We start from the raw sequence: 14,409 nt of genomic DNA, 5'->3' as shown, positions 1-14,409 counted from the left end.
AGGGACAGTCTGAAATCATTGGAGATGACCAGCAAAAATCACCAAGGGGATTATGTCAGCAATGAGTGGTCCAGAGTTAGCCAAGGCATTTTAATGTCATGAGTCATCCTGCTTTGCCGCACACATACTCACCCACTGCATTGCCACTGAAAAGCGTGGCTTGCAACTTTGGGGGGACTACTGAGAGTGTGCCAATTGAAAGGGTACTTACATCGTGGAGGGGGTAGGCAGCCTCATAGATATTGTTTGCTATCAGAGAGTTAATACCTACAGAAGAAAGGAAGATGAAAATAGTGAGTTAGGGCAGATGATTTTTGCCTTAACTCTTGGTTTTTGATAAGTATCAACCCCTCCCCCGCCTCCAGGCAGAGAACCACCACAACTTCATCCACACCCTTCCAGGCTAGAACTTTTTCTCAAACTATAGTTCTTGGTATAATATGAACAATATTTTTTCACTCCCCAAATGCAAATTTATATTTTGTTGCAAAAATGCATTTTTTTTTTTTTTTGAGACAGTCTCACCCTATCACCCTCGGTAGAGTGCTCTGGGATCACAGCTCACAGCAACCTCCAACTCCTGGGCTTAGGCGATTCTCTTGCCTCAGCTTCCCAAGCAGCTGGGACTACAGGTGCCCGCCACAATGCCTGGCTATTTTTTTGTTGCAGTTTGGCACAAATTTGTATTTTAATATCAAATATGCCCTCGTGCACTTCATGTTCCTCCTGGCTTCAAAGATCTGGAGCTCTCTAGTCCAATAACCCTCTACAGCCACCACCAGGGCCACGCCCGTCACTTGGGAATCTCTGTGTTCACAGGGTAGGAATGGTTATATGGATCCCTTTAATTATGATCCGTAAAAGTATGTGTCAGGGCATCCCACCACACTGTATCTGAACTCACTTCCAGTACCTTCCTGTCCCCTCACAAGGCAATGCTGACTGCCTGTCCATCACTGACCCAACCGGAGCCCAGCAGCTGTGAGGTAGGGAGGGGTGATGGGACCATAGCTCCAGATGTGGCCAGGGAAGCCGTGGGAGTCACCACAACCTCTTCTTCATGGGGTTTATGAGGTCAACACTAGTTTTACAACAGCACTAAGACATTACCTGCTTTTTCACTCTTCTCTCACAAGTGTGTAGTGGGGTTTGGGGACGTGTGCTGGCGGGATGGGTGTGTGTGCCTCCCAGCGCTCTCACAAGGTTGCAGGCTCTGCTCCTCATGAACCTGCAGCCTATGTGTCTGTGAACATAAACATGGCTGGAAGCTTACTGAGTAAGTATAAAAGGAAGATGCATGCTGAAAAGAGAGAAAAGAATGCCCCCAAAGGACTCAGGGGACTTGCCCCCAAAGGACCCAGGGGACTTAAAAGGAGTCTCTAAGTAGACAGTGATGTTTTAACGAAAGATGTTCAAAAGCCACCAACTGTAAGGGTCCCCAAATATCACCAAGAGACAATTCAGCATTGGTGAATGATGAAAAAGATGACATGAAAATGGACATTGATATGAAGAGAAATAAAAAGAGTCTCCTAGACCAGCACGGACAGTACCCAGTCTGGATGAATCAGAGGCAAAGAAAAAGGCTGAAGGCAAAGGGAGAGAAAGGAAAAGGGGAAAGCAAAGCAAAAGGAGGGAAAGCAGCACAGGGTTTGGCCGGGCGGGCGCGTTACAGCTGGGACAGTGCCACAGGGAGCAAACACACACTGGATCAGAACGCACACCTTGATTTCAGCTCCCACCAAAGGAAAACTATTGGTTTTCATATTTTAACTTGGCCTTTTTTCTTCGATTCAAAACCCAACGTAACTCTTAAGTTTACTCTGGGCCTGTGAAGAGGATGTTTTCTTTGATGCACGAAAGTGATGCTGATATTTTACTTGGATGCTGTCCATGATCCAGGTACTATCAGGCACCAAAATTCTGTCAAGTAGTAATGTGGTTAAAATCACTTTTTCTTACAACTTGATAATCAGAGTCAGTAAAGATAAAACAAGTTATATGATACTGACAAATGTGAGTGAACTCAGATTTAAAGAAAAATGTAATTACATCATTTAAAAATGTAATGATAATGGATCTTATACACAGTACTTGTTTGGAGTTTTCATTTTTGTGTAATCAAAAATAAAAGATGGTTTGTAGGTAAAAAATATTTCTCAGCTTTACCTTCCTTTAAAATAAATGTTGGTCAATATAACCCACCTAAACAAAAGCCTCTTGGGTGTTCCCAATTATTTTTAAAAGTGTAAAGGTAACCCGAGACCCAAAAGTTTGAAAATTATATAACAAGGGATTTATTTTTTAATTCCAGTAGTGTCTGACACCACTTGCACGGAGCAGACCCTACTAAACAAGTGTTAAATAAACAAATGGCTCTGCCCCCCAATAACTCCAGTGTACTCACAACGGAGAACCCTCTGCCCAGCATAAAGTCATTGTTATTTATTTGTTTCACTCTTGGTTTTATTCGGAGACTATAAAGTGGTCTGTATGTTCTGTCTAAGTCAGGATGGTCTGTCCTGGGTCGCTGGCTTCCAGATGGGAGGGATTATATCTCCCCAACTCATAGTACCAAGGATCCTGCCATATGAGGATCCACATTTAATCACAGAGAAGGAGGAGGCAGGGGGGAGTTTCTGGTACACAATGATTTCCCTTGTCTCGCACTTACTTTCTGCCCTGAACCATTCTTTCCAGAGAGACTGTAGACAGTAGTCAGATGAGGAGATAATTGGTTTTGGAGGGAAAGACGTATGATGTCCAAATGCTAAGAAATCTGCATTTGCATGGCTCTGAATAGATGCCGAGGTTGGATAACAAATCTAGACAACATTTACTCATTAAAATTCATGGCTTTCCACCTCCCTTTCCTCCCCAGTGCCCCACCCACATGCTCAGCGACCGCGGAGGATCCCAAACAACCCTCTCCCCTCCATCAGCCTCGTCTTCCTCAGACCTCGCCACTTTCATGACAGTTCTAGGATGTGGGACACCACGAAGACCTCTCCCTGGGTCCCAGGGGGTGCTGAGGCCCCTAGGGGCTGTGGGGGGGCCCTAGGTTAAATGGATACTCTTCCCACGAGTTGAAAGCTGAGTGTTCTGGGGCTGCTGTGTCACCAAACAGCCAGTCCTTTCCTAATTTTGAGTTTCCCCCTTGGCATGCAAGTAAAACATGAAAAATAACTTTGGGGATTGAGAGGAGCCAAGGGTGGGTAAAGGGAGACGGGTGGGGGGTGGGGCTTGCCCTGGAGGTTCCATGAGCTGCAGATTTGTCTTACTCATGGGACTAAAATTTCACGAGCATCATTAATCAGTTCAAGAGCCATAACCACAGCAATGTGAAGCCCCTCTACAATAATCAATGAGAGGAGTACCAAGCCTGGAGGGGCTTTGAAGCATCACAGACGAGTAGGACCCCCGCTAGACTATACCCCAGGAATCACCCCACCCAACCCCTGGGCTCACAGTCCATAGTTGCCAAGGAGCTACATATATGCTGAAGACAGTTCCCAAACTGCATGGAAAAACTCAAACAGGTGTTTCACCTACTTAGCTCTTCTGCTAATTCTCAGCTTGGCTTTGTACAGTAGCAGACTGTCTGGAAGCATTAGACCAACAACCTGCCTGGTCCTGTTTGCCAGATTCTCGGAAAGATCTCAAGTTATTGGGGCTCTAAAGCTATGCATCCCACCCCCCATCTCACAGAAATCTCCTTTTGTGTGGCACAAAAGGAAGTGGGTGACTTGCTTCACTTCTAGGATGTTGTTTGCTCATTGTTTTCTGTTCCCCAGGGGCCTGCCCTCTCACCTGTGTGTCCCACTCAGTCCCCAGCCCTGCGGCTACAGTTCTCTCAGTATCTCTTCTGATTTATTGCAGGCACTCACCTTCCTCACCCCGTCACTGAGCTGCCTATGCTGATGAAGACTCTTTACACTCTAGCTGATTAGTCTGCAGCCCAACACAGGAAGCCCAGGCACAAGGTCCTCTGCCTTGGAGCAAAGACTCAGAAATGAAACCTGAGTTTTCCCAACTCCAATATCCAGAACTTTCACTGTCACTGAGTATTTCTCTGTCACCTGTGGCTGAGTACCTCCTACTTTTCAGGTGGTCTCATATGAGTGATGCCCACCAACCCCACTGGGGGAAGGAGGAGAGAATGCACATGAGAAGGGGGTCTGGGGGAGGCAAACAGGAAAGTAACTTTATCCTCAACTTCACTCAAGGATGGGGACCGCTTTGGGCTCTTGGTTCACCCACAGACTTCAGAAACCAAGATTCTACCCCCAAACAAGCATGGAAATCAGTTTGAAAGAAGAAGAAAATAATCAAACGTTTTTTAAAGAATCCCTGCTTTGAAAATTGAAATTCTGATTTTTTTTTCTTTCTTTTCAGCAAAAATGGGCTAATTGGTTCCATCATGCACCATCCATCTGGCCATAATGGCAAAGCTTTCTTCTTCAGGATTACGTCTATATTCTTTCCTCTCTGGTCTAGACCCAGGGAGAGAGAGAGAGAGAGACCCAAACTTTTGTCTTATTACTCCCGGAATGAGGGCCAGGGAGAAGGAGGAAACACTGAGGACATTTTCCTTTCCCTGTTGCCCTAAAGAGAAGCAGTGGCTCAGCTCAAACAGTGCATGGCCCCTGAGCATCCCTCACTGATTCCCCAAATCTCTGCACCCATCTCTCCTTCCAGTCACCAAGTACTTCATGCCTGTTGCTTAGAACAGAGAAAAAGCCTCCTGCTTCCTTACTGCCCAGCACAGACATACCTCTACATAGCCTGACACAATTAGGCCAAACATCACTGTCCCTCTGTGTCCCTAGGGGTCGGGGCCAAGAAATATGACCAGGGTGGGCTCAGGCCCCAGCTCTGGTGCCTGAAAACACAAACTCATTGTATAAAGCCCAAGCCCCAGCATTTAGCTTCAGACACATCTCTGGTTTCCTGGACACAAAGGAACAACCCAAGCACAGGAGTTTATGGTCTGCCTCCCAAAGAGAATCTCATTAAACCTGCAAGTACTGCTGGGTGACAGGGACAACGGTACTATTCCCTCAGGCCAAACTCAAAGGAAACTTTTATCCACCAGGACAGGTACTTAGAGAAATGGTGCTGTACTCCTAAAAACCCATTTGGTTTTGATTCCCCCTCCCCAGAACAGGGCCCAGTCCACCGGGCGTTGTGCTTTCATCCTGCACTCCAGCCGGACGTAAATCTAAAACAGAGCCCCCAGACGGTGCGTTTAACAGAGACTATATTTACCCATCACCAAATTGTCTTGACGTGTGCTTAATTACTCAAATGCCTTTAATCCCAAGCCTTTTCTTCTAACAAAATATAAACCAGTTCAGCTAGATGAATGATAAACCAGATGTTTACAACACACAATATGGTCTGGGTTCGGTCAAAATAATTAAGACATCGTCTCCTGAGTGGGGAGGGGAGAAGCCCAAAGCATACATTTTTTTAAATGCCATGACACCAAAGTGTCCATGAAAATGTAGCTCCATCAATCTGTGATTTTTTGTCCATGAAAAAGCAATAATAACTTCCATATGAAAGAGCAAGAAAGGTGTTTGTCTCACTCTGATATGGTCAAGGAGGCTTGGGTTTCTCTCCATGGCAAAGTGCACTTTAAATCATTCAATGATAGAGTAAACTTCCAGGACCCTGACAGATGACCTTAGGAAACATGACATTGATTAAAGAGGCATCACAGGCTGAATCGAGTTTACAATCACTCACAGGCTTCTGCCACCATGCAGAACCCAAACTCACAAATGTTTTCAGAGTCTGAATATTGTGGACGGTAGTTCCTAGTTCCCTACTTCCATGGATATATGAGAGGGAATGATTGAGTTGTCCCTCCTGAGGTTACAGAAGAATCATAAAAAGTTAAAAGTTAGACCATCAGTAAATGTCAGTCCACCTATACTTTTTCAAGGTCAGTTCAGTTGTCTTTGTCTTTTCAATTAATTTTAAACACCCTCAAAAGTGTGAGGAAAAGTCTGAGATACCTGGCTGCTGGCTAGAGCATTAAAAAGGAGATGAATGCTGAATGATCATACAATACTAGAAAAATAATAAAAATCTCGCCCTTCACAGACAGACTTGGTTATCCTTGAGAACACCAGGAGTCAAATCTCCAAGGGGCAGAGTTCTCTGCACTACTCTACATTTTCAAGTATAAGTCAATCAAAAAGCCCACAGCAGCCCACCCTATCTTTATTTTTGTCATAATCTTTATCTGTTAGCCCACTTTAGAGTTTCTATGAATCACCTGGGTATCTTGTTAGAAATGCAGATCTAGGGCCTTTACAGACACTGATACAGAAAATATGGCGTATTGTCAGTTTGATTGACTACTCTATTCTCTAGTTCTACAATATGAACGCACACAGCAGGGACTCAGGAAATATTTGTTGAATGAATGAATGGATCTTACATTGGGAAGACCTCAGCTTCCACCTCTCCAGGAAACATTTCCCAGTAACTTTATCCATCTATTAATTGATTGATTTAAAAAGCAATGAAACACACCTATGGTGCATCTTACAAGGATACATGTGAAATTCACTAGGTGTAGAATATAAATATCTTAACACAATAACTAAGAAAATGCAGGTGGCTACCACCACGGAACAGATCTGGGATGGAAACATAGGCCCCCTGAGACTTCAACCCAAAGTAACTGTTTCACTAGGGTCAAACAGAAACTAGCTGAAAACAAGACAGGACCACTTAGCCCCACCACACCAAACAGGGCCCCAGTTTCTCAGGCCATAGCACTGTACAAGTCCTCGACGAAGCTCCAGGGGGAAAATCAAACGGTGCAAAACAATCATGGGACAGAATCATCAGGAAAACTCTGATAACATGAATAACCAACATAGATCAACCCCCCCCAAGGAAAGGTATGGCAGATGTAACTAAAGATCCCATTCATAAACAGCTGGCCGAGATGTCAGAAATCGAATTCAGAATTTGAATTGCAAACAAGATTAATAAAATGGAGGCAATTTGGAATTAGAAATTCAAGCAGCAATTCAAAAGTTGGAATTAGAAATTAGAGGAGAAATTCAAAAGTTATCTCAAGAATTTAACGAATTTAAAGACAAAACCACCAAAGATTTTGACACGCTGCAGCAAGAATTTGCAGCCCTCAAAAATCTGAAAAATACAGTAGAATCCCTCAGTAACAGAGTGGAGCAAGCAGAAGAAAGGATTTCTGACATTGAAGACAAAGCCTTTGAACACTCCCAAACTCTCAAAGGGGAAGAGAAATGGAGAGCAAAAATGGATCATTCTCTCAGAGAGCTCTGGGATAATTCAAAGAAGGCTAATATCCACCTCATTGGAATCCCTGAAAGTGATGAAGTGGCCTCGCCAGGCACAGAGGATCTTCTCGATGAAATTATGAAAGAGAATTTTCCAGACATGCCAAGAGATTCTGAAATTCAGATAGCACACAGTTTCAGAACCCCAGCATGACTCCAATCCCAATAAGACATCCCCCAGGCATATCATAATGAACTTCACTAAAGTTAATATGAAGGAGAAAATTCTCAAAGCAGCCAGATGTAAGAAATCCATTACCTACAAAGGGAAGAATATTAGAATGACTGCAGATCTCTCTGCTGAAACTTTTCAAGCCAGAAAAGGGTGGTCATCGACTTTTAATCTCCTAAAGCAAAATAACTTTCAACCCCGGATCCTGTATCCAGCTAAACTGAGTTTCATTTATGATGGAGAAATTAAATACTTTAATGACATCCATATGTTGAAGAAATTTGCCATAACCAAACCAGCTCTTCAGGATATTCTCAGACCTATCCTCCATAACTACCAGCCCAATCCTCTACCACAAAAGTAAACTCACTCAGAAACTTTTGATCAAACTCCAACTTCCACAGTGGCGAAAGGATTAAAAATGCCCACTGGACTTTCAAAAAACTCGATACCCAAAATTTTACCAGACTTATCAATATTCTCCATTAACGTGAATGGCTTAAACTGTACTCTAAAGAGGCACAGGTTAGCTGACTGGATACGAAAACTCAGGCCAGATATTTGCTGCATACAAGAGTCACATCTCACCTTAAAAGACAAATATATACTGAGGGTGAAAGGATGGTTGTCCATATTTCAGGCAAATGGTAATCAGAAAAAAGCAGGTTTTGCAATTCTATTTGCAGATACAATAGGCTTTAAACCAACAAAAGTAAGGAAGGATAAGAATGGTCACTTCATATTTGTTAAGGGTAATACTCAATATGATGAGATTTCAATTATTCATATTTATGCAATCAACCAGAATGCACCTCAATTTATAAGAGAAACTCTAACAGACATAAACAACTTGATTTCCTCCAGCTCCATGATAGTCGGAGATTTCAACACTCCTCTGGCAGTGTTGGATAGATCCTCCAATAAGAAGCTGAGCAAAGAAATTTTAGATTTAAACCTAACCATCCAACATTTGGATTTAGCGGACATCTACAGAACATTTCAACCCAACAAAACTGAATACACATACTTCTCACCAGTCCACAGAACATACTCCAAAATCAATCGCATCTTAGGTCACAAGTCTAACTTCAGTAAATTTAAAGGAATAGAAATTATTCCTTGCATCTTCTCTGACCACCATGGAATAAAAGTTGAGCTCAGTAACAACAGGAATCTGCATACTCATACAAAAACACGGAAGTTAAATAACCTTATGCTGAATGATAGCTGGGTCAGAGATGAGATTAAGAAGGAAATTGCCAAATTTTTGGAACAAAACGACAATGAGGACACGAATTATCAGAACCTCTGTGATACCACAAAGGCAGTCCTAAGAGGGAAATTTATAGCACTGCAAGCCTTCCTCAAGAGAACGGAAAGAGAGGAAGTTAACAACTTAATGGGACATCTCAAGCAACTGGAAAAGGAAGAACATTCCAACCCCAAACCCACTAGAAGAAAAGAAATAAGCAAAATTAGAGCAGAATTAAATGAAATTGAAAACAAAAGAATTATACAACAGATCAATAAATTAAAAAGCTGGTTTTTTGAAAAGGTCAATAAAATAGATAAACCTTTGGCTAACCTAACCAGGAAAAAGAGAGTAAAATCTCTAATCTCATCAATCAGAAACGACAAAGACAAAATAACAACAGACTCCTCAGAAATTCAAAAAATCATTAATGAATATTACAAGAAACTTTATTCTCAGAAATATGAAAATCTGAAGGAAATTGACCAATACTTGGAAACACGTCGCCTTTCAAGACTTAGCCAGAATCAAGTGGAAATGTTGAACAGGCCCATATCAAGTTCGGAAATAGCATCAACCATACAAAACCTCCCTAAAAAGAAAAGCCTGGGACCAGGTGGCTTCACGTCAGAATTATACCAAACATTTAGAGGAATTAGTACCTATATTACTCAACCTATTCCAAAATGTAGAAAAAGAAGGAGGACTACCGAACACGTTCTATGAAGCAAACATCACCCTGATCCCCAAACCAGGAAAATACCCAACAAGAAAAGAAAATTATAGACCAATATCATTAATGAATATAGATGCAAAAATATTCAACAAGATCCTAACAAACAGAATCCAGCAACACATCAAACAAATTATACATCATGACAAAGTCCATTTTATCCCAGGGTCTCAAGGCTGGTTCAACATACATAAATCTATAAGTATAATTCAGCACATAAACAAATTAAAAAACAAAGACCATATGATTCTCTCACTTGATGCAGAAAAAGCTTTTGATAATATCCAGCATCCCTTCATGATCAGAACACTTAAGAAAACTGGTATAGAAGGGACATTTCTTAAACTGATAGAGGCCATCTACAGCAAACCCACAGCCAATATCGTATTGAATGGAGTTAAATTGAAATCATTTCCACTCAGATCAGGAACCAGACAAGGCTGCCCATTGTCTCCACTGCTCTTTAACATTGTAATGGAAGTTTTAGCCACTGCAATTAGGGAAGAAAAGGCCATCAAGGGTATCCATATAGGGTCAGAAGAGATCAAACTTTCGCTCTTCACAGATGATATGATTGTATATCTGGAAAACACCAGGGATTCTACTAAAAAACTCTTAGAAGTGATCAAGGAATACAGCAGCATCTCAGGTTACAAAATTAACATTAATAAATCGGTAGCCTTTATTTATACCAACAATAGTCAAGCTGAAAAAACAGTTAAGAACTCTATTCCGTTCACAGTAGTGCCAAAGAAGATGAAATATTTGGGAGTTTATCTAACAAAGGACGTGAAAGATCTCTATAAAGAGAACTATGAAACTCTAAGAGAAGAAATAGTTGAAAATGTTAACAAATAGAAAAACATACCATGCTCATGGCTGGGAAGAATCAACATTGTTAAAATATCCATACTACCCAAAGCAATATACAATTTTAATGCAATCCCTATTAAAGCTCCACTGTCATAAAGATCTTGAAAAAAATAATACTTCGTTTTATATGGAATCAGAAAAAAACTTGAATAGCCAAGACATTACTCAGAAATAAACACAAAGCAGGAGGAATCATGCTACCAGACCTCAGACTATACGATAAATCGATAGTGATCAAAACAGCATGGTACTGGCACAAAAACAGAGAAGTAAATGTCTGGAAAAGCATAGAGAACCAAGAGATGAATCCAGGTACTTACTGTTATTTGATCTTTGACAAGCCAATTAAAAACATTCAGTGGGGAAAAGATTCCCTATTTAACAAATGGTGCTGGGTGAACTGGCTGGCAACCTGTAGAAGATTGAAACTGGACCCACACCTTTCACCATTAACTAAGATAGACTCTCACTGGATTAAAGACTGAAACTTAAGACATGAAACTATAAAAATACTAGAAGAGAGTGCAGGGAAAACCCTTGAAGAAGTCAGTCTGGGCAAGTATTTTATGAGGAGGACCCCCCGGGCAATTGAAGCAGCTTCAAAAATACACTACTGGGACCTGATCAAACTAAAAAGCTTCGCACAGCCAAGAACACAGTAAGTAAAGCAAGCAAACAGCCCTCAGAATGGGAGAAGATATTTGCAGGTTATGTCTCCGACAAAAGTTTAATAACCAGAATCCACAGAGAACTCAAACGTATAAGCAAGAGAAGAACAAATGATCCCATCGCAGGCTGGGCAAGGGACTTGAAGAGAAACTTCTCTGAAGAAGACTGGTGCATGGCCTACAGACATATGAAAAAATGCTCATCATCTTTAATCATCAGAGAAGTGCAAATCAAAACTACTTTGAGATATCATCTAACTCCAGGAAGATTAGCGTATATCACAAAATCCCACGACCAGAGATGTTGGCGTGGATGTGGAGAAAAGGGAATACTTCTACACTGCTGGTGGGAATGCAAATTAATACATTCCTTTTGGAAAGATGTTTGGAGAACACTTAGAGATCTAAAAATAGATCTGCCATTCAATACTATAATTCCTCTACTAGGCATATACCCAGAAGACCAAAAATCACATCATAACAAAGATATTTGTACCAGAATGTTTATTGCAGCCCAATTCATAATTGCTAAGTCATGGAAAAAGCCCAAGTGCCCATTGATCCTCAAATGGATTAATAAATTGTGGTATATGTACACTACAGAATATTATGCAGCCTTAAAGAAAGATGGAGACTTTACCTCTTTCATGTTTACATGGATGGAGCTGGAACATATTCTTCTTAGTAAAGTATCTCATGAATGGAAGTAAAAGTATCCAATGTACTCAGCCCTACTATGAAACTAATTTATGGCTTTCACATGAAAGCTATAACCCAGTTATAACCTAAGAATAGGGGGAAGGGGAAAGGGAGGGGAGGGAGGGGGGATCTAGGCGGAGGGAGGGTGATTGGTGGGATTATATCTGCGGTGCATCTTACAAGGGTATATGTGAAACTTAGTAAATGTAGAATGTAAATGTCTTAACACAATAACTAAGAAAATGCCAGGAAGGCTATGTTAACCAGTGTGATGAAAATGTGTCAAACGGTCTATAAAACCAGTGTATGGTGCCCCATGATCGCATTAATGTACACAGCTATGATTTAATAAAAAATAAATAAACAAATAAAAATAACTAAGAAAATGCCATGAAGGCTATGTTAACCAGTTTGATGAAAATATTTCAAATTGTATATAAAACCAGCACCTTGTACCCCATGATTGCATTAATGTACACAGCTATGATTAAATAAAAAAATAAAAAGCAATGAAAAACAGCCAAGAAACCTAGGTTATAAATCTGGCTCTAAATCTTTCACTGTAGGAATGCCAGTTAATCTCTTTGTTGTGAGATTGGTTAATATCTTTTGAGGCTAACCCCAAATGAGATAATGAGCACAGCAGTGTTTTGAAAAGCATACAACTGTACACATGCGAGGGGACCCTTATTATTTTGGTCACAGTAATACCTTAGTTGTAGAGAGATCTCTTGTCTGGTAATCTCAGCTCTCACAACAGAAAACTTGAAAGAGAGAAACAATATCTAGGCACAGCTAAAGTAGATTTCATAAAACCCATTCCTAAATGTGCCACACCTTATCCACAGCAGAATCCTTCAGACCCTCCTTTCACACTCACTTGTCCCAAAATTCTAATGAGCTTGGTTTTGTGTCTCCAAAACTGCAAACGCAAAACCGAAAGAGTAAAACTCAGGGAGGGAGGTTACAAGAGTCAAAAATTCAAGAAATCAGAGCAGTGTGGGGAAAGCAATCTGAATGATACTCAAACAGTCCTCCAGAGAACATAAAAAACCTTGTGTTCATAATAATGATCTTGAACCATCCAGAAAAATTTACATACCCGTTTATATGGAGAATATATGCAGATATGTTCTACATAAGAAGCAGGGAATTGTGCGATAGATTTTAGAAAGACATTTACAGAAGTAGCTGCTGCAGACAGGCAGAGTTACACACTGACCGTGCTCCCCTTTCTCTTGGGTCAAAGTTAAATTTGCAGCTCACCTGTGGAAACTAGAGGACCTTATGGTTTGAATATCTGTATTCTAGTTTTTCCTCCTAGTTTTGACATTCTATTTTAGTTTGTGTTTTTCCTGGTTTTTATTTTTTAATTTACTATTTATGTTACATCGTTTCATTCTGTCCCTCAGAATTCTGTGGGACAAGGCAGGAGTTTAAACAGATCAATACATACCACATGTCTACAGGTTAATGTTTTGCGCAAGTAGGAATTCAATAAAAAATGTATTGTCTACAAAGAAAAAAGTGATAATGCTAGATCAATAGATATATTTCTAAAATATGATTATCTTATGATCTTTTCCATATTCTAATTTTTGAATTGGGTATGATGAAAAAAGAAATGAAGCTTTGTAAGTTGCCCACAAAAGTAATGACGATATATATAAAAGGCGATTCTAAGAGTTATGAAGGATCGATGAAAATACCTATAGTTCCGCATACAGTCCGAGTCTCCCTTTTTCTCTTCTTTTCAGAAAACAACAATCCTCTGGAGGAATCTAAGCCAATTCTAGACATTTGTGCTTCCCCTCCACCCCTTATAAAACCAGAGAGAAGGACAATAAAATCTAAATTTACCCAGTGGCTCCAAGGTCTGTATTATCTTGAGTTATCACATTCCTCATCCTTTTTGATCTTCTAAGTAAGGTTGGTGAATTGGCCAAAATGCTTATAGGGTATTTGGTTTTCATAGGCAGACATGAAACCACTAGCACATTGGCCTTAGGGTTTTCTCCTCTGCTGAGAAGCAGAGAGGTTCAGTTAGTAACCTAACAAAGTTAGTAAGTCACCAGCAGCTACTGTGCAATTAGCAGAGTTTAAGGATTGAGCTGAACTCTACTCTTAGTTTGTAAGGAAATAGGATTGGAAAAAGAGTACCTAAGTTCTAGACCCAGTTCTGACAATTCCAGCTCAACATATGACCCTAAACAAGTCATGTATCTGCTTTGTAACTGGGGATGATCACTCCTGACATACCTACTTTCTCTGGGTGCTATGGGACTAATATTATTAACAGATAATTTACATTGGCACTTGGATGTGTACAGTGACATTAATTGCTTCCTCCTCTGTGCTCCACTACACTCCATGCGTGTCTTGGGTACAGCACCTGCCACATCACCTCACGATCGTCTGTTACAGGTCTGTCTGCATGGTTAACCTGAGAGCCCCTCAAGGGTAGTAATTAGTTCAATTAATCCTGGCATCCCTTGCTTTTCACAACATCATCTGACACATACCAGGAGCTCAATATATGTTTTTTAAAGTCAAAAAGGAAAGACAAATTTCTGAACCACTTAGCAACAAAATCCCAGTGATGTTTGACTTTGAGACATTATACACACACAGAAACAAAATTCCTCAGATCCTCACAGGATAAAAACTTT

General features: G+C 40.7%; 1 protein-coding gene across 1 annotated transcript in view; it reads right to left on the bottom strand.

The window, feature by feature from the left end:
• ANO2 (anoctamin 2) overlaps positions 1–14,409 on the bottom strand; it is a 397,918-nt gene that overhangs the window by 253,706 nt on the left and 129,803 nt on the right. The window contains exon 8 of the mRNA XM_053557547.1: positions 212–267. Within this exon, the coding sequence (XP_053413522.1) occupies positions 212–267 (56 nt within the window). The remainder of the gene's footprint in view (positions 1–211; positions 268–14,409) is intronic.

The sequence above is a fragment of the Nycticebus coucang genome, chromosome 12, assembly GCF_027406575.1.
Source record: "Nycticebus coucang isolate mNycCou1 chromosome 12, mNycCou1.pri, whole genome shotgun sequence".
Lineage (NCBI taxonomy): Eukaryota > Metazoa > Chordata > Mammalia > Primates > Lorisidae > Nycticebus > Nycticebus coucang.
The sequence above is the reverse complement of the archived record's forward strand: the minus strand, read 5'-3'. Positions and strand labels throughout refer to the sequence as shown.